The sequence below is a fragment of the Canis lupus genome, chromosome 28 (assembly GCF_011100685.1).
Source record: "Canis lupus familiaris isolate Mischka breed German Shepherd chromosome 28, alternate assembly UU_Cfam_GSD_1.0, whole genome shotgun sequence".
NCBI lineage: Eukaryota > Metazoa > Chordata > Mammalia > Carnivora > Canidae > Canis > Canis lupus.
In genome coordinates this window covers 35,489,962-35,515,810 of record NC_049249.1, presented here as the reverse complement: position 1 = coordinate 35,515,810, position 25,849 = coordinate 35,489,962, and the positions used below count along the sequence as shown (strand labels likewise).

Below are 25,849 nucleotides of genomic sequence, written 5' to 3'. Positions count from 1 at the left end.
CCACTTTGTCTCTGGAGACACGAAATGCAGGTGATCTGCTGGTTCACTGGGCTCATTCTTACAAATGAGTTCAAGCTCCCGCACACGAGTGTCTCAGCTCCTAACCAGCTGACGTAGCTGTGGTTCCTTCCTACTTGTCTTCCAACTGTGTGATCAGCATCAAACACCTCTCCACTCTAGAGGCAAACTAATATATTGTCTTTGGCAAAGTCATCAGCGTGCCAGCAGGCTGGGTCCTTCACTGTCAGGGCAGAAGGGTATGCAAACACATTCTCAGATCTGTTCAAAAAAGACTGACCCTCCACCAGATACCTCTAAGAGAGTGGAATCAGAGTCTTGAAATATGGGGGGGGGGGGTTTACTTTGATGTGTGGCCAACAGCTGAGGAGAAAACTTAACGCGTGGCCTCCTGGGCTTTCAGGAGGAGTGTCACTCCAGAAGGGAACACCAGCCTGACAACACAGCCTGGAAGGCCTGAAGTCAGGAGGGGAGGTCATAATTGAAAACACATGAGGGGAAGAATGTCCACAAGGTCCCAGAGTGGCTCAGAGGACAGCTTGGAGGGGGGACAGGGGCGGGAAGTGAAGAACCATGTATGTTTGTACAGCTCCAGCACATCAATATTTTGTTTCGTGTCTAACTCCAAGAGGCACAAGTGCAAGCAAACATCCCCACGCTGCAGACGCCCAATGATGACACCACAGGCGCACGTGCTTAGGTAAAAAGATGTATTTCAAACTGGGAACAGTTGTACGTTACAAAAAGTCACTGTGAATCTAAATAAATAATCAAATGTATAGCCTCCAAGATGCAGAATTTCATCTCTAGCTCAACGGTCGCATTCGACTTTGTTTCGCTTGGGCTTTCGGAGTGAGTAGCGCCCTGGTGAGCAGACGGACTACTTCTTTGCCGCGTGGGTTTTTTTCCTTTCTTCCAACAGGGAGACCACGTTCTAGATCAACAGAAACAGGGGAGTGTAATCCAAGGTCTGCCGTTATTTTTTTTTTTAAGTATCATAAAATTAGCCTTGAAAATCAGAAAGAACATCCCAACCTGTCTGTCAAAAACTCTGGCCATCTCTAGCACACCTTTGCCAAACTGAAAGTGAAAACAACAAAAATTATACACACACACACACACACACGCACATATATGGTACTTTCTCCACCAGGGAAAGGCTTTAGATAAAGATTAAGTTACCTCATTCTTTACAGTTGCATCTGCCCCTTTGTCAAGAAGTAGCTGGACTAACTCCTCGTGATTATTTAACACAGCCACCTGAGAAACAGAAGACAGTGGGGTGTGAGGGAGTCTGCTGCTCCCGCAGAGGGCGAGGCCGGCGGCCAGGGTGGACCCCGTGCAGGCGGGCCTGGGGACGTCGGCCGGAGGCTTTCTCAAGAAGGCAGAGCCAGCCAGGGCCACCATGGCTTTGCACCACACATGTGTGCTCTCGCTCTGCAGCCATCCCAAGTGCCAGGAAAATGGAAGTGGAATCCGCCTTTCTCTGCGCTCCAATGACACGAGAAACACTAGGCCAGACCAGCACAGGAAAGCAGCGCGTTCCTTGTTGGAACAGATCTTCTAGGATGCTACGATGGCCCAGGGGACTGGGGCTAGTAAGCTTTAAAGAAATAGTTGTAAAAAGACAACAAAAATATTGTAGTGACATTATCGTGCCTCTTTTAACAGGCCAGCAGGGAATATACAGGCAGCCAAAAGCCAGCGCTCGTACATGGCTAAGTTCACAAGAATTGCCTGATTATAGAAGCAGCTCTGACCTTAATTCCATACACAAAGCCAGGCTGTTTTCTGAAGAGTGGCATACCATCAGAGGGGTCTTTCCATCTTTGTCTTTCATGTTCACGTCCGCTCCAGCTTCAATCAGCAGAGAGGCTACCCTCTGGTTTCCTGAGACAGCAGAGACTCTCATGAGTGGGGTCCATCCTGAGCCCGTGTCCGCAGCGTCTACCTTTATGCCAGAGGAAGAGCTGCTCTTAGTCCAGTCTCTTTTCCTTAAAAATAGTCATCAGAAACTTATAAAGGAATATTTAGTTGCCCAAACTCCCCAGACTTGGAGAGCCGGTTAGGATCGAGGGGACCGTGCTAACATAACCCACGTTCACACGCGGTGAGAAGCTGTGTTAGGACTTCACAGGGTGCTGAGAGGCCCCAGGACATCCCACTGGCACCTTCACCTACATTTTGTTAAAATGGTTGAAAGATGGGGGCACCTGGCTGGCTCAGTCGGTTAAGCATCTGCCTTCAGCTCAGGTCATGATCTTGGGGTCCTGGGATGGAGTCCCATATCAGGCGCCCTGCTGGGGTGGGGGCGGAGTCTGCTTCTCCCTCTGCCCCTCCCCCTGCTCATGCGCTCACTCACACTCTTTCTTTCTAGTGAATTTAAAAAAAAAAGGGGGGTGCAAGATGGAATAGAGAAATGAACCACCGTGCTCTTAGATCCACGAGAAGTCCCTACCTTAGTTTCTCTTAGTCAAGAGTCAAGGAAAGTCAAGAAACTTTCCTCCCTTTTTAAAAAGTTTATTTTGTTCACTTCTAAGTATCTCTTAAGCAGCTTTAAATCCTTTCTGGAGCAAGATGTTAATATGTAGCCACACTTGTCAACAAGCAGGAGAACTACAGGTCCAACAAACACAAAGCAACCAGATTTACTACATAAATTCCAATATGAAGTTAGCCAACCTAATACTTCTCCAAACTTAATCTGACTAGTAATGAGATGGCCATTTCCCAGTAATCCAGTGATTGAGATCTCTCAACGTCGTTTTATTTTTTTTTTTTTAAAGATTTTATTTATTTATTCATGATAGTCACAGAGAGAGAGAGAGGGGCAGAGACACAGGCAGAGGGAGAAGCGGGCTCCATGCACCGGGAGCCCGACGTGGGATTCGATCCCGAGTCTCCAGGATCGCGCCCTGGGCCAAAGGCAGGCGCCAAACCGCTGCGCCACCCAGGGATCCCTCAACGTCGTTTTAAAAGCCACATTCTAGAATAAGAAAATGTAAATGGTGCCTCCCCAGTTTCAGTGAAGGACTCACCAATCCATGAAGAATGACTCTAAATATATATACACGTGTGCGTGCACACACACACACACATCCCTAATTCTGTTACAGAAGAATTACTCAGACATGTTAGTAAAACACCAGAATCGAATATCAAACCAAGAACTGCCAAAAGGTCCCTGGGATGTTTCAGGTTATTTATATGTATGAGATTATCCACTCGACATCATTAGGATTTGCAGTTCTTTCTCATGCAAATAACAAATAACCTTTGAGCAGCAGAACTCCATTATGTTTAAATAATAAAATCATCGCCTTGTTTTACATGGTGCTTTATGTGGTCTTTGGTGAACTTTCACCCCCATTTTCTCTTTTGGGGTTAAATGGGGTAGATGCTTTTATTGCTGGTCTACAGGTGATTAAACTAAATCTCAGAGAAATCAAAGGCCTTTCCTGAGGTCACGTGGCTCATTTGATGTAGAGATGGTTCCCCAAGCAAGTCAGTCACTGTCAGTATGAAATTATGTTCAAGACTGGTGGCCACAATGCCCGGCTTGGGATCCCAGATGCCTCCTACCGGCACCCAAACATTGGGTGGCCCGTCTGCCAAGAACAGGGAGGCACTCCTGGTGACATCACCTATCTGCCACAGCCAACCACGGATATCTCTAGTGGCAACATACATGTAGCTCTAGTGCTATTGATTTACCCAAATCGGTGTGTTCTTATCTGAAGCCCAGAAAGTCTAGGTTTCCAAAATTACTGTATTTAAGTGTTCATGGCAGAGATCTGCCCTTCTTTCAGCAAAGGCCAAACTTCATTTTTCACTACAGAGTTTTACTGGGACCAAAGCATGAGCAGAGTTCACCATAAACCAAACAAGAAGACTGTGGCTCTTGCCACCACACAAGGTAGGTGCGGCCCCACCCTACCAGCGAGGCCCACGTGCTAATCCTTCTGACCTCTTATGTGTCTCTCTAAAAGGGAAAAAACAAAAAACAAAAACAAAAACAAAAACAAAACAAACAAAAAAAAAAAAAACAAGAAATGTAATAAAAAGTAACCACTGAGATTTTCCTTCAAGGGTTCCTTTCTTCAGCCTTCTGCTAGCAGCGGCAGGAAACCAGTGAGACCCCACAATTAAGCCTTGCTTTCCCCTCAATCACACTTCAGAGACAAGCTAGAACAAATCTGCTAACATCTTCCAGGAGACATGACTTTTCTCAATTTGAGTTTATTTTCCAGGTCATCAGTTTAATTTCTCCATACTCTACACCATCTGGCAGTCTCAATTAGGATAGCATTCTGCTTACCATTCCTTATTTCCATGCCTTGAAATTTTTATTTAACTTCTCTCAAGTCTTGAACTAAAGTTCTCAAAGTTATCAGCAGTCATCATAATTGAGCTAATTCTGTTTACTCATCTTCAAACAGCTACAGAAGTCCAAACAACGCCGGTTCTATTTGCTATCAAATCTGTACTTTCTGATAACGTGAAACCAAAAGGATACCCACATGCCCGCTTCAAGGTAAAGGCACGCGGAGCTGCTCTGCTTGTGATATGGTCAGTTTGCTCTTCAGAAAGGTTTTGCGAAGACTGAAATCTTTAAAGCAAACCACAAATAAAAATAGTCTAAGAGCAGTAAGAAGTACTACGACTGTAAGAGTTCTTGACATCTTGTGTCTGCAAGCACCTAGGATAGCAACAGGCACATGGCAGGTGCTCAGATTGAACAGAGACGCAATGAGTGAATGAACAGAGGAATAAACGAAGCAGAAGCATCATCAGTTCCAGCTCTGGATTCAGCAGGTTTTTTTTTTTTCCTACACAAAACAAACCTCCATGATGATCTAAAGCCTCACTATCCTATCAATTCTATAATGATCTTTCTTCCCCAGGGCTTCAGGAACCTTCTTACTGATAAGTCAGACAACTTTCTGCAGCATTTTTAAGTTCAGCTAATCAAAGGCATCCACATAAGGCTGTTTCTCCCAAACCCTGTGGAATGGCGCTGCAAGGTCTTGATGCCACATGCGTGGCTGGGAAGGAAGATCCCGTACCTCACAGCCGTCTTTTATCATCCACTCGATCACACTGCAGTGGCCTCCATCTGCAGCCCAGTGCAGAGCAGTGCAGCCTCCTAGGTCTCTGGTCTCCCAAGAAGCGCCATGTCTTCGGAGATATTTCACAACGTCTAGGTGTCCTGCGTAGCACGCAAGCATCAGACTGGAATATGGAAGCAGCAGCAATAACTCTAAGTGCACTCACCAAGCTCAGGTCCCCGTTTTACCCTGCCTGGCTTAAACCAAGAAATCCTAATGTGAGTGGAAAACCATGAAAGTTATTCATATAAAATGTTGTGTCCAGGATGCCTGGGTGGCTCAGCAGTTAAGCATCTGCCTTCAGCTAAGGGCATGATCCTGGAGTCCCGGGATCAAGTCCTGTGTTGGGCTCCCTGCATGGAGCCTGCTTCTCTCTCTGCCTGTGTCTCTGCCTCTCTCTCTCTCTCTCTCTGTCTCTCATGAATAAATAAAAAATAAAATGCTGTGTCCATCAACTGATGGACAGATAAACAAAATGTGGCACATCAATACAGTGGAATATGCTTGGGCCTTAAAAAGGAAAAAGAAATACTGATATTACGTACAACATGAATGAACCTTAAGACATCACACTAAATAAAAGCTGGACACAAAAGGCTACATATCGTTGGATACTGTTTACATGAAATGACCAAAACTGGCAAATCCATGGGGACAGAACTGGCAGTTTAGCTATTTCCAGGGGCTGGGGGAGAAGATACGAGGAGTGACTGTCAGTGAGTACAGGCTTCTTCCAGGGCTAATTAACAATGTTCTGGAATTAGACAGTAGTGGCAGTTGCACAGTTTTGTTAATATAGTCTTTAAGTGCTGAATTTTAAAGGAATGGATAAATTATATCTCAAACAAAAGGAATCACTGTAACTGAGTAAAATATTGGACTTTAAAACATCCATGAGTCTGTGAAGCTATTCAAAAAAAGAGGGAAGGAAAATACTCATCGACCTTATTACAGATGGCTATTAAGCCAATTCCATACTCTTAAATGTTGGTATTTAAGGAAAATAATTAAACATTTACTCTGCCTTTATGGAATAAAATGTAGTCCATCCTCCCTTGATGAGGGAAAGCCCTTTTCGTAGAAGCCTGCCAGCTAATCAATATGGGAGGAATTATGGAATCAGAAAACTCATATTTTTACAATTCCCAATTAAATCATTGATCTGGGTAAGGACCATCACTCGATGCTAAAATTCTTGGGTGAAAGGTTAACGGAGAACAGGATATTCACACCATGATTCCCGCATAGATTATTTGCTGATTTTAGTGGGAAACTGTATCTTTACAAAGGAGAGGTTTAGCTGCACCACTCTAACCAAATGATTAAACCTAGAATCACCAGCTGTGGGACAACATGCGTTCCTGAAGGATGTGGCTTGGAGCCACACCACCAGCTCTGAAGAGTTCTTGCTAAAAATGTTAACCTGCTTCAAATCAAACCTTTAAGCCTAATTTTAGCTTTATTGGCAATTAAGGGACAAATGAACAAGTTAAACACTGCCTCCACAACTAGGAGACAATGAAGCACCTCAAGGACATAGGGCATTCTATAGGACAATTGGTCTGGTCTCCTCAAAAAGGAGGAAGAGAAACAAATATTTAAACCAAAATAATGGATAGAGGACCAGACTGGAATAAGAGACTAAACAGAACCAGCTGCAACACATGAGCCTTAGTTGGATCATGGTCTCTCCCCATACCCCCAAGTACCTCAGATAGAGCCATGAAGACTTTCTAGAGGACAAGTGGGGAGACTGGGAAATGAATGACTGGGGCATCCATGGTGTCAGCGAATTAGCGTGAAGCGTGGGAAGTGTGATGATGATATGGTGGCTATGCAGGTTGATGTCCCTGTTTTTAAAAGATAACGTATTGAAATATGAATGGTAGAGGATTATAATGCCTATTAACACTGAAATGGGCAAGCAGGGGGGCAAAGCTAAGAAAAATTAGAGAAGCAAATAGGGCAAAATGCTGACAGCTGCCAAACCTAAGTGGTGAGTGTATAGAAATTTATCGTACTATTTATTCTTCCAATTTTTCTGAATGTTTGAACTTTTCAAAATAAAGAGCTGGGGGAGCGGGGCGAGAAGGCAGTCTTCCCAATAGGGAAATTCTATAAAGTCTCTGAGTGATAAATAGAGTGGGGTCCAGCTCTGAGGTCCAAGCCTGGGCTGGAATGGAACCTGATGTCTACATCTCTGTATGCTTAATGCAAATGTTTAAGGCTCCCTGTAGATGCATTGCTTTCTAGAGAGGCTATGACAATTTACAATTTTATCAACTGCACCTAAAAGTGTCTATTTTACTCACCTATACCAACACTATCTTTTAATTAACTATATGAAAGTTTTTAATTTTTTTATTACTGGCAATTTTGCATATTAATTTATTCCGCTATGAATTGTCTTTTTGTGTAAACTGCTCCTTTCTACTGTGTATCTTTAGGGGAGGGGGTGTATGTGTATCTGCTCTATATTAAATATGCCAATCATTGGTCTATAATATATTTGCAAATCTCTCCCCAGACTACCCTTAACTTTGTAATTAAGGTTTTAAAAATGTTTTATGTACTTTTAATCTCCTCAGTGATTTATTTCAGTGATTTTTCCTTTCCCATTATAAGATTAGACACACATATGCTGTGTTTTCTATGGTTCTGTCTTATACGTTTAATTCTTAATTCACCTGGAATTTATTTTGATGCATCCTCTAGAAGGCCAGAATTTAACTTTTTTTCTTCAAATAGCCTTTTTTCCCTAACCTCTTCCTCATTTGTTTGTGTTGCTCCCCGCGTCACATGTTAAGTTCTTACATATATGGAGACCTCTTTCTAGTTGATTCTTTTTTTTTAATTTTTATTTATTTATGATAGTCACAGAGAGAGAGAGAGAGAGGCAGAGACACAGGCAGAGGGAGAGGCAGAGACACAGGCAGAGGGAGAAGCAGGCTCCATGCACCGGGAGCCTGATGTGGGATTCGATCCCGGGTCTCCAGGATCGCGCCCTGGGCCAAAGGCAGGCGCTAAACCGCTGTGCCACCCAGGGATCCCTCTAGTTGATTCTATACATCTTTTTTTCAATTATTTGTACCAGTACCTCACTAAGTACTATAATTTGATAAATCATTTTAATAACTGTCAAAAGCCGTTCCACATTTCTCTCCAACAAAATTAATAGCTGGTATCATCCATTTGTTCTTTCGGGTAAGTTTCGAGCCCATCATTTTGACGGGCTCCCAAGTATAATTCCATTTGAGGCTATACTGGATCTATATATTAATTTAGAAAAACTGAAAATTTTACAGTCTTCGATCTTGTCCATTCTGGCATATGGTATAGGTCCCTTTTAAATCTTTATATCTCTCAGTAATTTTTACAGGTTTTTTGACACAAATTTCTCATGGAAGTGAAATATTTATTCTATTTTGTTTCCCTCATTATATTTACTGATTATTGCTGTTATTTAAGAAACACTTTTTTGTTTTATAGCTGGCCACTATTCTCCTAAGCCTCCTTATTAAGACCAAGTATTTAAAAGTAGATTCTCTTGGATTCTGCAAGAAAGGAGCCAAGCCTCTCTTATTCTTACTCTACTTCATCTCTCACCAGGTTGATCAGCACTCCAAAATACCAATCATGAAATAACAAAATATAACGTGGAGTTACCATATGCCAGGCACTGCTTTACTTGTTTCTCTTGCATTAATTCATCAAATGCTCACAATTCTGTAAGTACCTCTATTACCCCTATCTTGGAGATGGGGCAATTGAGGCACACAGAGGTTAAGTGACCTGCCCAAGTTCATATACCCAGACCACAGAGGAATCTGGATTTGACATTGAGTGCTCCTGCTCTCAACCACTCTCATGAGCTTCACTCCTTACTTTGAAAAGGAATCTGTCAACACTAAGAATGATACTGGCTGATGGTCTGAGACGATAAACAACCTTTTATGATCCAATCGAAGGATTCACTCCAACAAGCAGAGGCTATCTTCCTAAGACATTGTACCAGGAACAAAAGCATCCTGCACTTTAAAAGAAAAGATGCTGAATAACGCCGAATTTTTGTTTTGCATCTATACATACATAGGTTTTCATCTTTGGTCTACTAATAGGAAGCATTAAGAAATCTCCTAATCTGTGGTGTCTGGAGGGCTCACTCAGCTGGTTAACCATCTCCCTGCAGCTCAGGTCATGATCTCGGGGTCCTGGGATCAAGTCCCACATCGGGCTCCCTGCTATAACTGGGGAGTCTGCTTTTCCCTCTCTCTGCCCCTCCCTCTGTGCACTCGTGCACGCATGCTCTCTCCCTCTCTCTCTCAAATAAATGAAATCTTTAAATGAAAAAAGGAAACTTCCTAATTTAGACATCCTAACCATCCTGCATGATCCTCCAAGTTGGGATGGAAGAGACATAAATACCTGTACATATATAAACATATGAACACTGCTCTTTCACTATCAGATTTCAGCAGTAAGATTATCCTCTGTGACTTTTCAAATACCCATCTGCTAAGTAAGTTATCTACAATCCTCACAAGCTCAGAGGCAGAACAGTCAAACCACAAAGTCTCTTTCATAGGGAATCCCTCAATAAATTTTCTAATTTCTTACATGGATATTGGTGGTCTCAGATTTTCTGTGTCTTGGGTTGGTTTGGGGGATTTATATTTTTCCCCAGAAACTGTACCATCGAAAAGCTAATTTCAATGAAATTATCACATCTACTAGTGTAGACACAGCACACTGCTTTTCTTTTTACATTTGGATTTCCTCTCTCACCACTGTTATATGTACCCTTCCAAAATTCTATTTTTTCTTCTTAAATTTCCAAAAATTTCCAACCACAGCCATGTACCATTTCTAAATTGATTTTTTTCTTAGATCTATGAGAAATTGGTTCATTTTATTATATAGGCCTTTTTTTTTTTTTTAAGAAGCAGCCCTTACATCTTTTGCTCCTATGTTTCAATAATCTTCCGATTTTCTAATCAATTTATTTTCATTCTTTCCTCTTTCCTGCACCCTCAAAGTTTTTCTTTGTCCTTTTTAAGTTGGTATTGTTTTCAAACTTCTTGAGTTGATGGCTTGGCTCCAAATTAACCTAAGAGTTATGCAGAAAACAACTTTCTAAATGTTTTAAAATTATTTTAAGATTTTTATTTATTTAAGAGCAAGAGAGAGCATGAGCAGGGAAGCAGGGGAGTGGAGTGGGAGAGTGAGAGGGGGAGCAGTAGATAGAGGAGAAGCAGAATCCCTGCTGAGCAGGGATCCCCAACTCAGGCTTGATCCCAGGACCCTGCAATCATGACCTGAGCCGAAGGCACTTAACCGACTGAGCCACCCAGGCACCCCAAATTTTAAAATTATTTCTTTTAATGTTATTTAAAACCTATTTCTCTGTGTGTTCAGAGAGTATAGCAGGTAGGTGTTCTGAGCTCAGAAACTGATGCTTTCCTTGTGGCCCACCAAAGTGACTAGTGTTTTGTTTGATGTAAGATTTTATTTATCTGAGAGAAAGAGCACAAGTGGAGTGAAAGGCAGAGGGAGAAGCAGAACTCCCCAACGAGAAGGGCTCCATCCGGGCACTCGAGGATCATGACCTGAGCCAAAGGCAGGCGCTTAACTGACCAAGCCACCCAGGCGCCCCAACCAGTGTTTTTGTAGCTACTCCTTAGATACTAGTTTGCAGGACACACACCTGTGAGCTGTATGTATGATGGGACTCTGAGGTCCTGGAGCAAAGCCGTTGCATTTTCTGTACTGTTCCACCCAAGCACCTACACATAGCCTGGCATATGGTAGCCATTCAACAAATACTAGTTAATTAGAATTAATCAGTTAAACCTAATTAGTTGACTAGAAATTATTTTTAGGTCTTTGTAGAGCATTCTCTCATCTCTCTAAATACAGGTTTCCAAGTACCATGCTCTTTCATAAACATCTCCTGTGCTTTCACCATAGGGAAGTTCTTGGGGTTGGTTGTATCTTTGATTGTGACTGCTTTGTGCTTCTTGGGGAACACCTAGGAGTCTTAGTTAAGAAAGTAAGGCCAAGGGGGATCCCTGGGTGGCGCAGCGGTTTGGCGCCTGCCTTTGGCCCAGGGCGCGATCCTGGAGACCCGGGATCGAATCCCACGTCGGGCTCCCTGCATGGAGCCTGCTTCTCCCTCTGCCTGTGTCTCTGCCTCTCTCTCTCTGTGACTATCATAAATAAATAAATTGAAAAAAAATTTAAAAAAAAAAGAAAGTAAGGCCAAGTATCAGGAGAGCCCTTCAGGGGACCCCCCCCCAAGTGTCCCAGGCACAGCCAAATGGCCAGCACAGGCTCATGATAACTACAGTAATAGCTGTCGGTTGCTGAGCCCTTAACATGGGTTGGGCACGGAGCTAGGGAAGGTAGGTGCTTCAGATCATACAGCCCACTTCAATCCCATCGAAGGAAGGAATAAGCGTGAACAAAACAAGCCAGACTTTGTCATCGACCTCTTTCCTTTGGGCTACAGACCTGTCAAAAGAAGCTGCATCCGATATTTGGGTTAAATCAAAAGCCATCTGGGCACGAGCCTGGTAACGCAGGTATGGGGACGTTTCGGGGCATGGTCTACCACCCACCTGTCCTTGCCACTTCCGTTCCTCAGATTCACATCTGTGCCGTTAGAAACGAGGATTTTCACAAGCCTGAAGGAAACAAATTGGAAGGGAACTGGATACGCAGCTTTGATGATAATGCGGGAACAGGGAACAGCGCTATATGTAAGACACAGCTCCACAACTTGCTTTCCTGCCTTCAGAGGCCAGCTGGCTTCAAAGACAGGATGTTATTGAACCAGAAAACTACCTCTTCAACACCAAAAAAAAGGGGGGGGGGAGTTTATCCCTCACATGAATTATTCATTGAAAACAAAGCATACCACATGAAACACATTGTACCATCAAGCTAATTCACTGTTGCCTTAATGACTGCTTTAAATATATTTCCAAATGGCAGTATTTAATAAAATATTTTTTCAACATAGCACTTTAGTAGTTAACTATAAATATGACTGAAAAATAAGCTATTAGTATTTATGCTTCTGTGTGGCAGAGAGATAATGGAGCGTATCAGTGAAAATGATATCTTAGCAACCTATCAGGGAACTTTGTTTTCCAGAGTTAATATCCCTACCCCTTTCTTTTTTTTTTAAGAAATTTAAATTCCAGTAACCAGTTTTCCTGGGACATACAAAATATATTGCAAAACATAATTAAGTAGCTACCTCTCTTCCTCACCATAGAGTTAGACATTTTTACATTCTCTGCTGCATGTTCTAGAACTTCATGATTAAAACAGCTTGTTTGTGCAGCCCTTACAGTTTTGGAAACCGAGAGGAAAGGGGCCCTTGCACACCCCCTCTCCTTCCCATCCGTGTTCTGACCAGAGCTTCCGGGAGAAGTAAAAGGTTGGGCCACTCAGAGATGAGAAAGGAGGAGCCCTACCTGCTGTATCCTTTCTGGGCAGCGACCATCAGAGCGGTAAAGCCAAACTTATTGGGAACATCGACCTTCACATTTCTGGGGGAAAAACACAGAGAAAAGAGATTAACATGCTCGGCATGGCTCCCCAGAGATTCACAGTTGATGTCTCTTGCAGGACACAGGTGCCGAATAGGATTCATTTTCCCCGAAGTTCCAGTTTCTTCTGGGCCATTAAGTTTGTGTCTTAAACTGCCCTACCCTAATATTTTTAAAGGATTTAAATTCACAAGAAGAGAAATTGCCATAATTCCACTTAAAATAGGCACTCCCTTCAACCCAAAACCATGATGTCATCGGATAGACTACTGCAAAGAGCACCACCCCCTTACGTGGCCAAGGACGCAGGGTCTCCAGACCACACACCTCCCCTCCACGAGCCTAGACTGAGGGAAGCCTGAATTTTTCCCTTAATTCCCAGCTCACCAATGGGCGTGAAGTGCTGCCACTGGAGGAAGAAAGAGATCTTAACAGCTTAGAAGCCTTGGAGAAGTATTCCACAAAAAGCCAACTGAAGTGCCCTATTCGCAAAATGCCTGGCCTTCCAAGGCACTCAGAACTATGGATTCAGAAAAAATTTAATTAACATTGTTCACGTTTCATTAGGAGGCAGCTTCAGATATCCCATGGCAGCAAATGTATTTGCTACTTTTCTTCTAGTGTTTTACCAACCTCTTGAATCAGAAACAGCTGATTTCATGATTCCTTAGATAGATGTGGGCACTTTGGGGGTAAAATTGGCCTAAATGCTATGGCATATAAGCCAGGGTCAGAAATTATTTCTGGGAAGAAAAATATGATACCCAAACTTCTAATTTTCAATTTTCATTACATGATTACAAAATACAGTATTTACACAGGGCTAAAAGGTCATCTTTATTGACTATGCTGAACTTACATCGGTCACTGGAGATCTATTTTGGAGCAATTTCAAAGGCGTGGAAAATTTGGGGGGAAACAAAATAAATGCAATTCTGTGCACTTGGCTGGGCATTAAAAATTTAAAATTTTTAAGGCAGAGCTCTCTCACCCTCCTTGAAGTATTCGAACCAGCAAATCTTCATCATTCACATTGACAGCTCGATGGAAATGCTCACTACTTATGGGTTCTCCTAAAGAAAGAAGATGGAAAGGAGTCACCCAAAGTCAAACAAAAGAAAATTCCTTCCGGCCTCACACCACCTGCAGCCTTGAGTGGGGGCTCAGGTTCAGCTCCGGGAAGGGCCTTGGCTATTCCAGGAAGTGTAGCTTACATTTCTTATTCAACTTCTTTTACCGAAAAATACCTTGTTTCCATATATTAAGAACACTTAAGATTGTCCTAAGGACTTGAGACAGCCTCAAGTTATGAGAGTATTGCTTTGTGAATAGTATTTTGAGAGGTGAAAATAATCTTCCAGATTTCATAAGACTTAATAAACCTCCCTTACAAGCAAGGGGAAGCCCCACCATCATCACAACAGGCTGGTTTTGTTTGCCAAAGAGTCACTAAAGTACTTGAACAAACAACAAAAATAAATTACTTTAACGTCTGACGTCCCAAATTTCAGTTCTTCCTAGGAATAGAACATTCATGTTGGCCTGGTCTCCCCGGAGCTCCTGGGGGGCACACGGGGCTCATTCACAGAAGTGGGACAGCGTGAGAAAGCCTGATTATGGGGGACAGCCTGCAGGCGAGAAGGGCGAGGAGGAGGAGCCTGCAAAACAAGGGGAAGCAGGGCAGAAGGGAGGTGTCCCTGTGTGGGGGGGGGGGACATTAGCTCCTCGAAGAAGAGAAGAGGGGGAGATGCAGAAAGGAGCAGAGTGTGACGATAAAGGACCAAGCGAGAGGGGTGCCTGGGTGGCTCAGTGGTTGAGCGTCTGCCTTTGGCTCAGGGTGTGGTCCTAGGGTCCTGGGATCGAGTCCCACATCAGGATCTTGCATGGAGCCTGCTTCTCCCTCTGCCTAGGTCTCTGCTTCTCGGGATCCCTGGGTGGCGCAGCGGTTTAGCGCCTGCCTTTGGCCCAGGGCGCGATCCTGGAGACCCGGGATCGAATCCCACGTCGGGCTCCCGGTGCATGGAGCCTGCTTCTCCCTCTGCCTATGTCTCTGCCTCTCTCTCTCTCTCTGTGACTATCATAAATAAAAAAAATAAATAAATAAATAAAAAATAAAATAAATAAATGGGTCTCTGCTTCTCTCATGAATAAATAAATAAAATCTCTTAAAAAAAAAAAAAAGGACCAAGTGACAGAAGCCGTCTTTCAGGGCAATTATCCCACGTCTCTACTGGCTCCACATGCTGTGATTTTCTAATTGTTTGAAGGATTCAGTGTAAATGAAACACAAGCGAAGCACTTAGACTAGCACCCGGCACATCACAGATATCCAACACACTTCTGTCGTTGAGGTGGTGGGAAGGGCAGTGGCCCTCTCTGTGGCCCCCACACCCAGCCGTCACGCGCTCAGCGTACCTTCCTAACCTGGATGGATACCGAGTTTATAATCCCCAGTTCCAGTCAGCTCCAAGGTCACTTCCGTCCTTTCAACAAATGTTTATTAAGGAGCTCACACACCCAGTCCTGATGCTGAGGGTCCCAGAGGAACAAGGCAAGCATGTTCCTCTCCTTTGCCATTTACACAATAGTATCCACTTCTATCATCATCTTAAACCCTAAAACACCTGCCTCCTACCCTGTCTTCCCGAGCTCTACCCCAGACTGCTTCCTGGGGGCTCACCCACCACCTCACTGCCCTCTTACAGTCTGGCCTCCAGAGGTCCCCTGGCCAGCCCTGCCAGGTAGGGAGCCAAATTCCCTCTTCCTGTACTTCGGGTAGAAAAACTCTCTAGGACTAGACCTTGGAGCTGACTGGATTGGGGATTATAAACTCAGTACCCATCCGGGTCAGGGTGGTAGGCTAAGAAAAACATGTGGGCACTGGAGCCACTTTGCTACTACTCATTTCCTTGGAGGATTTTAGCTGGGCGAATTACAAACTAGGAAACCAGGGGTGGGGGGGGTGCAGGGCAGAAGAATGTAGGGGTCACCAGCAGAATGACCTCTAGCTGATACCCTTTACTTCTGGTAAAAATAAATTTAAGCCAAGTTAAAGCTGTTTTTGAAATAACAATTTTGTCTGCTAGAGCTTGCCAATCTCCTAAAGATTTTTTAGCCACATTGTACTTCCTTTTCATCATTCCACACATATTTTTAGGCCAAAAGCTTCAAATAAAAGTATCATGATAAACTATCAAAGGGTAAGGCCTACCGCTGTCCCCAGCCTTCCAAGGAAGATCAGGCCTAGCCTGGTGGTTCCACCTGGGGCGTATGGACTGGAGCAGTACACCCCTCCCCCTCCACCAACACCATGAGGACATTTGGGAAAGCCTGGAGACATTTTTGGTTGTCACACCTTAGGGGTTGGTGCTACTGGCCTCTAGCAGGGAGAGGGGCCAGGGATGCTGATAAACATCCTACAGTACACATGATGAGAATTAGCCAGCCCCCAAATGTCAACAGTGCCAAGGTTGAGGAACCCTAGGCTAGAATAATATGGACTTAAAATGATCTATTGGGTGATGCATCTATACTTTAGTGGACAAGCTAAACCCATGGAAAGTTTCCCTTCCTCCTCACTTCCCAGAAAGGAGGGGAAGAGTGGGATGGTGGTGGTACATCTGTTATCCCACCAAACAGCCCCCACTTCTGGGACTCTCAAACTTCAATTGCCCCTAAAAATACAACAACAACTGACTTGCATAGAATCATCTAGAACACAGAAAGCTCATCCCATTTCTATGAAATTTTAAAAGATGGCATCCAAACTCAAAGAGCTATTAATTAAGCTCTGTCTAGGATTTTACACAATGCTTTTTCAATTCTTCTTCAAACCACAAAACTGAGAGCCAGGAAGACTGAGTGAGTTGTCCAAGGTCAAGCCGGTAGGCGTGGGCAACATCAGAGCACAAAATGAGTCTTTAAGGCCACGCTCCCTCCTCGGGCATTTTAAAACACGCTGAGGTAGCAGACCAATTCATTATATGCTTCCAATCTTATTAAATTTTGAAAATCAGCAGACTTCTTAAACAAACATGATCCCCACCCACACAAAGTGTTAAATGGAAGGGGATGCTAAAGCCTAAAAAGCTTCAGGAAAGTGCTAACTTAAGATTTTAAAGAAAGTTGTCAAAGCACATGCAGCATCCCAGCATATTTCTGCACTGACCCACCTCCAATCCCACATCATCTGTCTTACCTGGCCAGTACAGCTCTCCCGGTGGGGGGCACTTCCTGGTGCATCCTACCCAGGAAGCTCTGCAGCATGCAAATATTGGAAAATGAAATAAGTTCATTTTGTGGTTAGAAGCTTGAGGACAATGCGCAGCAAAGACCAGGGTTTTTTGATAGTGGGACATAACTTCAATGAACGTATTGCCTATTCCAGCTTCTGCGAGAGGTAATCAGTGCCCTCAAAACTCAATCTGAAGATAAAAGGACATCTCACAGAAGACAGAGGACACAGCACAACTGTTAATCATTCTGGGCTTGCTGAATTTCAGCAAAAGGAAGCAATAAGTATCATTCCGGGCACAAAAGCTCTTGCTCAGCATTAACTCATTAACCCCTCTCAGGCCACTGCCAGGAAGGCAAAGAGGTAACCGAGGATTAGCAGCACCAGACCAGACACCACCCAGATCAACCAAGGCACGGGAAAGTCTCCATTTGTGCGAATCGGACAGAGTAACAAATGAAAGGGCTCCTGTTCCCAGAGCAGATTAATTCTTTCTTCCTCCCACTATAAGCAGGAGTCACAAAGAGAGGAAATTCCAGGGTGAGCCAAACGTTCCACTCCTCCTACCCCTGAATCCTTCAAGATTTCGTGGGCCTGGCCCAAGGGATTGCCATCATTCAAGTGCAACTGCACACAAAAAAGGCAGGCTTTGCCTCTGTGGGTTTGGTTGGCTAATGTTTACCCCTGAGTGTTGCAATGACAAATACTGAATCAATGATGTTGCCCGTGGGAGGATGTCTGGGAGTGCTCACTTCATCAGGCAGGGCCAGGGGAGGGGAGGGGACCCCCGAGAGGAGAGGAAAGCCATCGCCGTGTAGCTACAGATGTGCCAGCAGATACTGCAATGTGGGGGTAACACGTTTCTGGGTGGAATTCAGGTCCCTGTTAGAAGCAGTGAATAAATGATGAGCTCATTGGAGGAGAGATTTGCCAATTAACAAGCAGCAGCTGCTTTTCTCTTTTTAAGGACCCAACTGATTAAAATTGCATGCCTCATTTAAGCAAGAGTCTCGTGGACTTTACCTGGAATTAAAAAAAAAAAAAAAAAGCTGAGCATCCTTTATTCAAAGTAAATGCTTTCGTTATTCATTAAAAACACTTTCAAACTGAATGCAAATGATCAACCCACAGAAACATTTTTACTTGTTTTGTAAAATATGTACCTTTTTTTAATTCTTTGTTTAGCATGATCTACCTCCTTAAGGGAGTCTGCTTTGGATATTATAAATATAATAATAGCATAAGGGAGCAGCAGCCAGCAAGAAGAGGGTACTGGACCCTTGCCACCCAGGAGAGCCCCCTGAGGCTGAGAGCATGTCTTGGCTGCAGCATTGTGCTGTGACCAGACAGCAAAATGCACAGGAAGCCGGGCACTACCAGGAACCATGTCCCCATCATACCCCAATCCCTGCAGGAGGTCTTGTCTAATGACCCACGGAAGCCACAGACTGCAGTGACAAACGCCCTGGACCACTGGTCCAGCTCTCTACAGCTGCCTCTCAGAAGCCAGCTCAGCAAGAAGACAGCACAATCCTTGTCAGCTGATAGAAAGCCACTGTGGTTTCTGTCTTCCCAAAGAGCTCCAAATGGTATGCAGACACCACGTCAGCTCTAGCCAGAAAGGTCCAGAAGCCCATGCCCTGACATTGATGTGATATGAAGAAAAGACGCCAGTGGCAAGCTGAGCTCACCATGGCTAGTTCTGCATCCTGTTCACCCTCACCTCATAGGTCCAGGGGGACTCTCCCCAGCCCATGGGACACAGGTCCATCTCCCAACAGGTATGAGTGTGAGCTGAGAAAAATCAGCGTTGCTCCTCATCCTAATTCTGCCTCCAGGCCTCTCCATTCACCACCCATCCATCCGTTGATTGTTGTCTTCTACAAGCTAGACCTGACCAACCTATCACATCCTCTACTTCGGAGGCACACAAGTCGGTGGGAGACGAAGATGAGAATTAAAAAAACAAACAAACAAACAAACAAACATGAAAGTAAGATGCCCTGAGTGTTAGCAGAGGCGGAGACCCAACTGGGTACGAGGGAGACACACCAGCACATGGCGGAGAAGGAGAAACACGAGGAACCACCCCTGAGCAGAGCTCAGCCTGTGGAGTGGCTCAGCAGGCAGAGGGGTGGGATGGGTGCCAGGAAGGGGGGGCTCCAAGGTGGGGGCATTGCAGACAGAATGGGCAAAGGCAGAGGAGTGTGGGAGTGGCCTGTGGCTGGCTGGGGACAGCAGCACGGGAGGGAGCACGCTGGCCCAGCGTCCCCTAGAGAGTCGCTATTCAAATAGTAGGTTCCCTTTGACAACTTTTCTCCTGCCCCTGCTCCCCTGTTCTGTATGCCTGCCCTCGACTCGGAAGAAACCAACTCACACTCGGCTGCTCCGCCTTTTCCTTCCCCTCAAAGCTCCAGGAGCTCCAGGTCCCCCCAGGAAGCAAACGCCTTCACGGCCAGCACACGAAGGACCAGCCCTCTTTCCTGACCTGCGTCTCTGTAACGGCCCATTCCACTTGGAAAGTCTCCTTGGAAATCATGTGCCTTCGCAGGGAGCTGAGCCCCCTGGGGAGGGCACACCTCTCTCAGCCTTCACCAAATTCTCAGTTTGCCAAACTAAGGCCCAGCTCCCTAGCGGCTTGGTTGCAAATGAAGATATGCTAGGCTAACTCAAAACCTGAATCACCTTTAACCCACACAAAAATCCCTCCAAATAAGTGCATAAAGGACACAACTGAAAGTCACAGAAGGAAAACTGTATTTTTATTTATACATGTATATGTGTGTATAAACAGCACATACGCCAAATGCAATATTGATTAAAACTTAATTTTTTTAAAGACTTTATTTATTTATTCATGAGAGACACAGAGAGAGAGAGAGGCAGAGACATAGGCAGATGGAAAAGCAGGCTCCACGTGGGGAGCCCAATGCAGGACTCGATCCCTGGACTCTGGGATCATGCCCTGAGCTGAAGGCAGACGTTCAACCACTGAGCCACCCAGGCGTCCCTTGATTAAAACTTTAAAATAACTTTTGGGGCACCCGGGTAGCTCAGTCGGTTAAGTGTCTGCTTCGGTCCAGGTCATGATCCCAGGACCTGAGTGGAGCCCTGAGTCAGGCTCCCTGCTCAGTGGGGAGTCTGCTTCTCCCTCTGCCCCTCCCCACCCCCCACTTGTGTGTGTGTGTGCGCGTGCGTGCATGTGCACATGCTCTCTCTCAAATCAATCAATCTTTAAAAAATAAAGTAAAATAACTTTGACTCACAGAGGAAGATTTTCTTTGTGCAAGTGATAAAAGACTTGTGTTTCCAGGGACTAGACCACGAGAAACCTGACCATTTTAATCTTTACCACATTCTAGATACACACACATCTTTTTAAAATGTTTTAAAATCCCGATCACAGAAACTATCTGCACCCTCAGATGTGACCTGGGAGGAGGACATGCAGGTCAGAGGCAGCGCAGCCCTCCCCTCGCCCCTGCATGTGTGTGGAAGCCACATTGTTCGTTCTTCCTCACTCAGCCTCCCAGGGAACCAAATTTGTGTGTCAAGATATAGGACAGACATTGTCCAAAAAGGACAAAATGCTTTGTAGACCTTGTCGCCTTAGAGCATCCAAAGAGGGAGACTTTCTCAGCCCACACCCCACCGGCCTGTTTCTAAAGAAAGGCGACTCCACCCTGTGGTACTGAATGTGTACTCGCAGGGCGACGCTGACCCCAGAACAGCTCTCCCCGTTTATTAAAGCACAACTCAACATCCCTCATGCTGTATGGCCCGGCCTTGCCAGGAAACAATCCCATTCACAGTCTTTAAAAATGGAAGAGTTTCTGCTTCCAGTAAGGCAGAGGAGGAGAAGGCAGGATATTTTTACCTTTCTGTATGGCTTGTGGTCTTCATTTATCCTTAGATAGAGGAGTTTGGGGTTAGTAAACTATACTCACTGGTTGTAGACACGGAGACCACTGGGCTGTACTCATACTCTCCAGAGGGGCTGGTGACCTTCAGTCGAAATCTGTACAGTGTCCGTGGTTCCAGACCTTCCACAACATGCTTTGTTGCATATCCCCTAGATGGGAGGAGACAGGCATGAGGAGGACACCAGGGAATCCAATCAGCATGCTCTGAAAGTCACCAAAAGAACAAGTGGAAGCAATCTGTGAATGCGATCTACTTCCAGGATGATGTGATCGGGGTTGGTGTGGGCGTGCCCTGAGTGTGAAGGGGAAGTCACGCATCCATCCCCGCCCACCCAGCCCACATTGTAGGATCCTGAGAAAACACTTGATTTTTTTTTTCCACATTTAAACAAAACTACCAAGTTTGGGGGTGGTTTGTTACCCAGCAAGAGATAACTGATGCATCATGTACCAGCAAAGAAGAAACTGTAACAAAGACAATGAAGAAATGATACCAACGTCATTAAGAAAAACATCTAAATTAAGAAACCAAGAGGACAGAAGGGTTAAAAGTCTATATAAATACATAAATACACTTATTACCATAAAAGTGAAAGCTCTAAAACCAAGATAAATGTTCAGAGAAATTGCGTGGTTTTTCAAAATCATTATCATCACCATCTAAAACATATCCGCCCCGGCACAAAGTGGCCTCAAGACTAAGTGGATCTCATCCTTTCTGTGGGCGTACATCCATATCCACAGATGGGGGAATCCTGGAAAACGAGCCTTGAATTTGTGGCATCTGAAAAGATCTGTAGGAGCTCAAATTGAATAGAATATCCAATTGAGTAGAATATGCAATGTCGGGTGTCAAAGACTTAACCTAGTTTCAGACCAAAAGGAAACCCAAAGTGCCCCCAATAAAATCCAGTGTTGCTCAACATCCTGAGTCACCCTGCGGCAAGCAGCACCTTCACAACCCCTGGAAAGAGGAATCACACGACTGTTTAGAAAAACCGAAGTCACCGGGCACAGTTAGGGAGGGATGGAGGCTCTCCCTTCAAGACAGAGGACCCCGAGGAGGGGACCGGACACACACGGGGCCCCTGGACACAGCCGCCCGCTGCTGCTCCCTCCACCACGGTCGCAGCCCAGCCATGGGGAGACAGAGGCCGGTCAGCAAACTCGTAGAGACGCACACCTCCCCACGGCCCAGGCGTGGTACCTGAATGAATAAAAACAATCTTAGGACTTTCCCACCATAGAGGAGAGCATATGAAAGTGTGACGCGGACCTTTTTTTTTTTTTTTAATCATCAGTCAATAAGCAAATATTTGATGCAGCAGCTGAGCAAACGTGAAACATAGGAAACCCAATACCGAGACACCTAAGGACTCCGAGGCCAGACCTGCCCCCCTCTCTGTGTTCCCCCCACCCCCAGCTCCACTCCAGTCTCCTGCTGGGGACCCTGAAATTCACTTCCGGAGCCGTGACTCTCCCTTCGGCCGATCCTCTCCAGCTGCTCCTTGACATCTCCGCTCGGTGGCCAGCTGATGTCCCAACAGAGCTCCTGCTCCTGCCCTCGTCTTCCCGTCTTTGTTATTGGAGACGCTCACGCCCCATCCCCCGGTGCCACCTGCGGAAGACTGGATTATTGTCCCCAAATATTTGGTGCCTTCCCCCAAGGGTCCTGTTACCCCCGCCCTGTTGAATGCAGGCGTGGCTTTAGGACTTGCTTCGAGCAAGGAAGCAGAAGCAGGAATGAAAGGTGTCATTCTGGATGATGGAAGCTTCGAGAAACAGTTAGCCTGCCCTCAGCACGGTGACTGGCAAGCTCCAGGTGGAGGCTGCTCCATCAGCCCGGGCGGATGTGGAAGGAAGACAACAGGAAATGGAGCCACGGCCGACACAAAGGGTATGTCGTGTGGGAAATACACTGTCGTCCTAAAGCACAGAGCTTCTGAGGTTGAGGTTGGAGCAGCCTCGCTCGCCTGTCGCGGGGGACGAGGCCAGTTCTAGAGCTACCCCCTTGTCACTCCTCTTCCTCTCTCATCTCATATCTGAGCCACCAGCAAAGTCTTCAAGTCTGTCTTTAAACCCACCCTAAAAGAAATAAATAAATAAAAATAAACCCAGCCTAGATTTAACTGTGGCTCACGCTGTTCCATCATCTTCCGTCTCCCTCACTGCTAAGACACTCACTGCCCTGCCTCCCCAGGGCCTGTTCTCACCTCAGCAGCCAGAGCCATCGTCAGAAAGCGTGTCAGTCAGGCCTGGCCCTCCCGCCTCTCGGGGTAAAAGCCACAGCTGTGTCCCTGGCCGGCCCACTGACCCCAGCGACAGCCTCCCATTGCCTCGCTGGCCTCAGCTGGCTTTGGTCCCCTCATTCGCTCACTCCTCCGTGTTCCTGAAACACACTGGGCCCGGGCCCCTCTCCAGGGGGCTTCACTTGCTGTTTCTTCTACCTGGAATGTTCTCTCCGAAAGGATGGGGCAGCGGGGAGCGGGGTGGACATTGGCCTGAACAGGAGAAAACAGCCCAACATACATGCAGGAGAAGTCAGGGCATCTCGAGGACAGGGGGTAGATCTCGCCGGACACTGGTGCTCAGAATAAGGGGCAACGGGGCAGCCAGGTGTGGGCAAGCCGTGAGGGCATCCTGGGCCGGTCTAGGAGTCTGACCTTCACGCTTCTAGAAAGGAGGCTCCCCGAAGAGAATGCGACAAAAGGATGATTGGGAAGAAGGCTAACCCAGCAGGACAGGCCAGGAGCACGGAAGGCAAGAGAAGCAGGACCGGCCCCTCCAGGCAGCAACACGCTCCCGGCTGCAGGTCCGGGATGCTGCCAGGGCCCGGCTTGCACGGAGGGAGGCCTCCGAAGGGAGAGCTCGCGAACGCTGGCGACCAACGGCTGTGAGGACAGCCCAAGTCACAGCCGACACCCCGAACCCCCGTGGGCAACGGGCAAGTCGAGCGCTTCCAAGCTCGGGTGTCCTAAACCTAAGGCATCGCCAGTGCTGGGGCAGCGGCAGCAGGAGGCGAGGCAAGGAGGTGGCGATTCACACAGTCTGACTCTGCCACCTAGTGTCAAGCTCTTGCTGCCAATTCTCCAAGGGAAGGCAAGCGTTTCTGGGGTGCCCTTGGAGTTGGGGGTCAGCAGGCCAGGCCCTCCAGGGGGGCCCCCAGCTGGATGGCACTCAGGTGTCTGGGGAATGTGAGGCACCAGGATGTACACCCCAGGGTGGGGACCAGCGCATGGGAGGGGGGTGGGGGGTGAGGGGGTGCCGACCACCTGGCCGCTGGCAGAGAAGGCGAGAGGAAGTGGAGGCGCATCCAGCACCGCCCCACCTGAAGTGCCCCGGTGCAGGTGCAGTGTGGGGAACCAGGGAAAGTGGGGGGGAAAAAAAGTCGTTCCCTTCTCCATATTAATACTTCTAATATCCTACTCATGCTTTCAGATTGCAGATGGAAACTACATAATAGAGAAGAACATGGCATGACATCATTAAAATAACATTTTCAAGTAGTCAGGCCAGGAATTATTTGCAGATGGTAACTACATTAGAGATAAATGTGTGGATTTTTTTGGTGCGTTTGTTGGGGGGGGGTGGTGTTTGTGTCTTTAAAAAAAATTGTTCATTAAATCTCAGGGATACCTTCATTCAGGGAGCAGTGAAAGCCTCTGTTAATCCCAACATCATCACAATGTCACCTTGAGAAGGAACCACTCTGCGCCTTGACTGCATCAACCCCAGTATCCTGGCGGTGAGGCTGCCCCATAGCTTCCCATGATGTCACTACTGGGACACGTGGGCAAAAGGTACACGAGACCTCTACGATTTCTCACAACCAGATATGAATCTACGATTACCTCAAAGTCAATTTTAGTTCGCAACCATATTTGTATCGTGGTTTTGGCACCCCTAAAACTGTCATTTTGCAAGTGGTAAAGCACTTGCAAAATCAAAGGGAAGCAAGTAAGAATTGAAATGAAGACTAAGGAAAAAAAATGACTTCTTGATTACCCCCATTACATTCATTTATTCATTTGTGTGACGAGTGTTCAGAGGGCCCGCCGTGTGCCAGCACTGCCTAGGATGGGGGCACTGGGTGTTACACAAGCAGTTCTGCTTGTCGCGGAATTTAAATACTGGTGGGAAGACAAAATGAACATGCCAACAGGGCAAGTAATTCCAGCAGAAGCCGAATGTGAGGAGCACATGAAACCAAGTCGGGACAGAGAGGATACCTGGATAGGACGGCCGCTTCAGATGGCCTTCTGCGGAGGGAATATTCGACCCGAAGTTTGCATGGTGTGGAGGCACCAGCCATATGAAAACAAGAGGAAACACACTCAAGGTAAGATAACAAGAAAGTCCCCAGCCTGGGCACCAGCACAGACTGGGAACAGCTAACAAAGAACAGCAGTGTGACAGGAGGTCCAGAGGGCATCCCCCAGCCCACATCTCCGAACACAGCAGGTACCTGACGGTACCTCCTCCAATTTCAAAGTCTCTTGATTCTGTCTCTACATTTTAGAGCTTTAAAATATACATCAGAATACTGCAGAAGCCTAAGAAGCTCTCAAAAGGTATGAGGTTTAATTTCAAAGTTACTGCTAATGCAGATCTTCCAAAAATCCTAATTCATAAAAAGCATGCATGCAGATGACGCTGACTCGTTCTTTTCTTTCATTTCAAAAGGAGTCTTTTTAGAGACAATCGAAACCATTCCAGCTCATCAGGAAATCAAAGCAAAATGTTAAGCGATTCAACATTGCACCTACGTATAAATGATACCGTAAGTGTGCATTTTGGGGTCTTCTTCTTCGATCGAGAACCTGAACCACTGCTCCTGAGGTCCTTGCCGTTTCGCTCTCTTTTCCAGATCCCAGTACAATTCAATACTGTGATGAGTCATTTTGCCCACAACAGGTGGATGAGGCTTTGAGGATGGTGTGATTCCTAAAAAAGAACGACACAGAATTTCAGAACTCCATTTCCGTAAGGACATCAGCTGAGTGCATTAGA

At 45.9% G+C, this 25,849-nt stretch overlaps 1 protein-coding gene across 3 annotated transcripts in view; it reads right to left on the bottom strand.

Moving 5' to 3' along the window:
• Nucleotides 1–706: 706 nt before the first annotated feature.
• The window catches only part of FANK1 (fibronectin type III and ankyrin repeat domains 1), a 79,267-nt gene continuing 54,124 nt past the window's right edge, over nt 707–25,849 (bottom strand). The window contains exons 2-11 of one of the 3 annotated variants that reach the window (XM_038579077.1): nt 25,606–25,783; nt 20,864–20,988; nt 13,674–13,755; nt 12,608–12,682; nt 11,744–11,809; nt 5,085–5,250; nt 1,826–1,969; nt 1,201–1,278; nt 1,054–1,098; nt 707–952 (exon numbers count right to left, since the gene is read on the bottom strand). In XM_038579077.1, coding sequence (XP_038435005.1) covers nt 899–952; nt 1,054–1,098; nt 1,201–1,278; nt 1,826–1,969; nt 5,085–5,250; nt 11,744–11,809; nt 12,608–12,682; nt 13,674–13,755; nt 20,864–20,988; nt 25,606–25,783 — 1,013 coding nt within the window. In that variant the 3' untranslated portion in view covers nt 707–898. Of the gene's footprint in view, nt 953–1,053; nt 1,099–1,200; nt 1,279–1,825; nt 1,970–5,084; nt 5,251–11,743; nt 11,810–12,607; nt 12,683–13,673; nt 13,756–16,880; nt 17,332–20,863; nt 21,044–25,605; nt 25,784–25,849 lie in introns of those variants that run through there. The other 2 variants (XM_038579076.1, XM_038579078.1) reach the window with 2 other exon arrangements.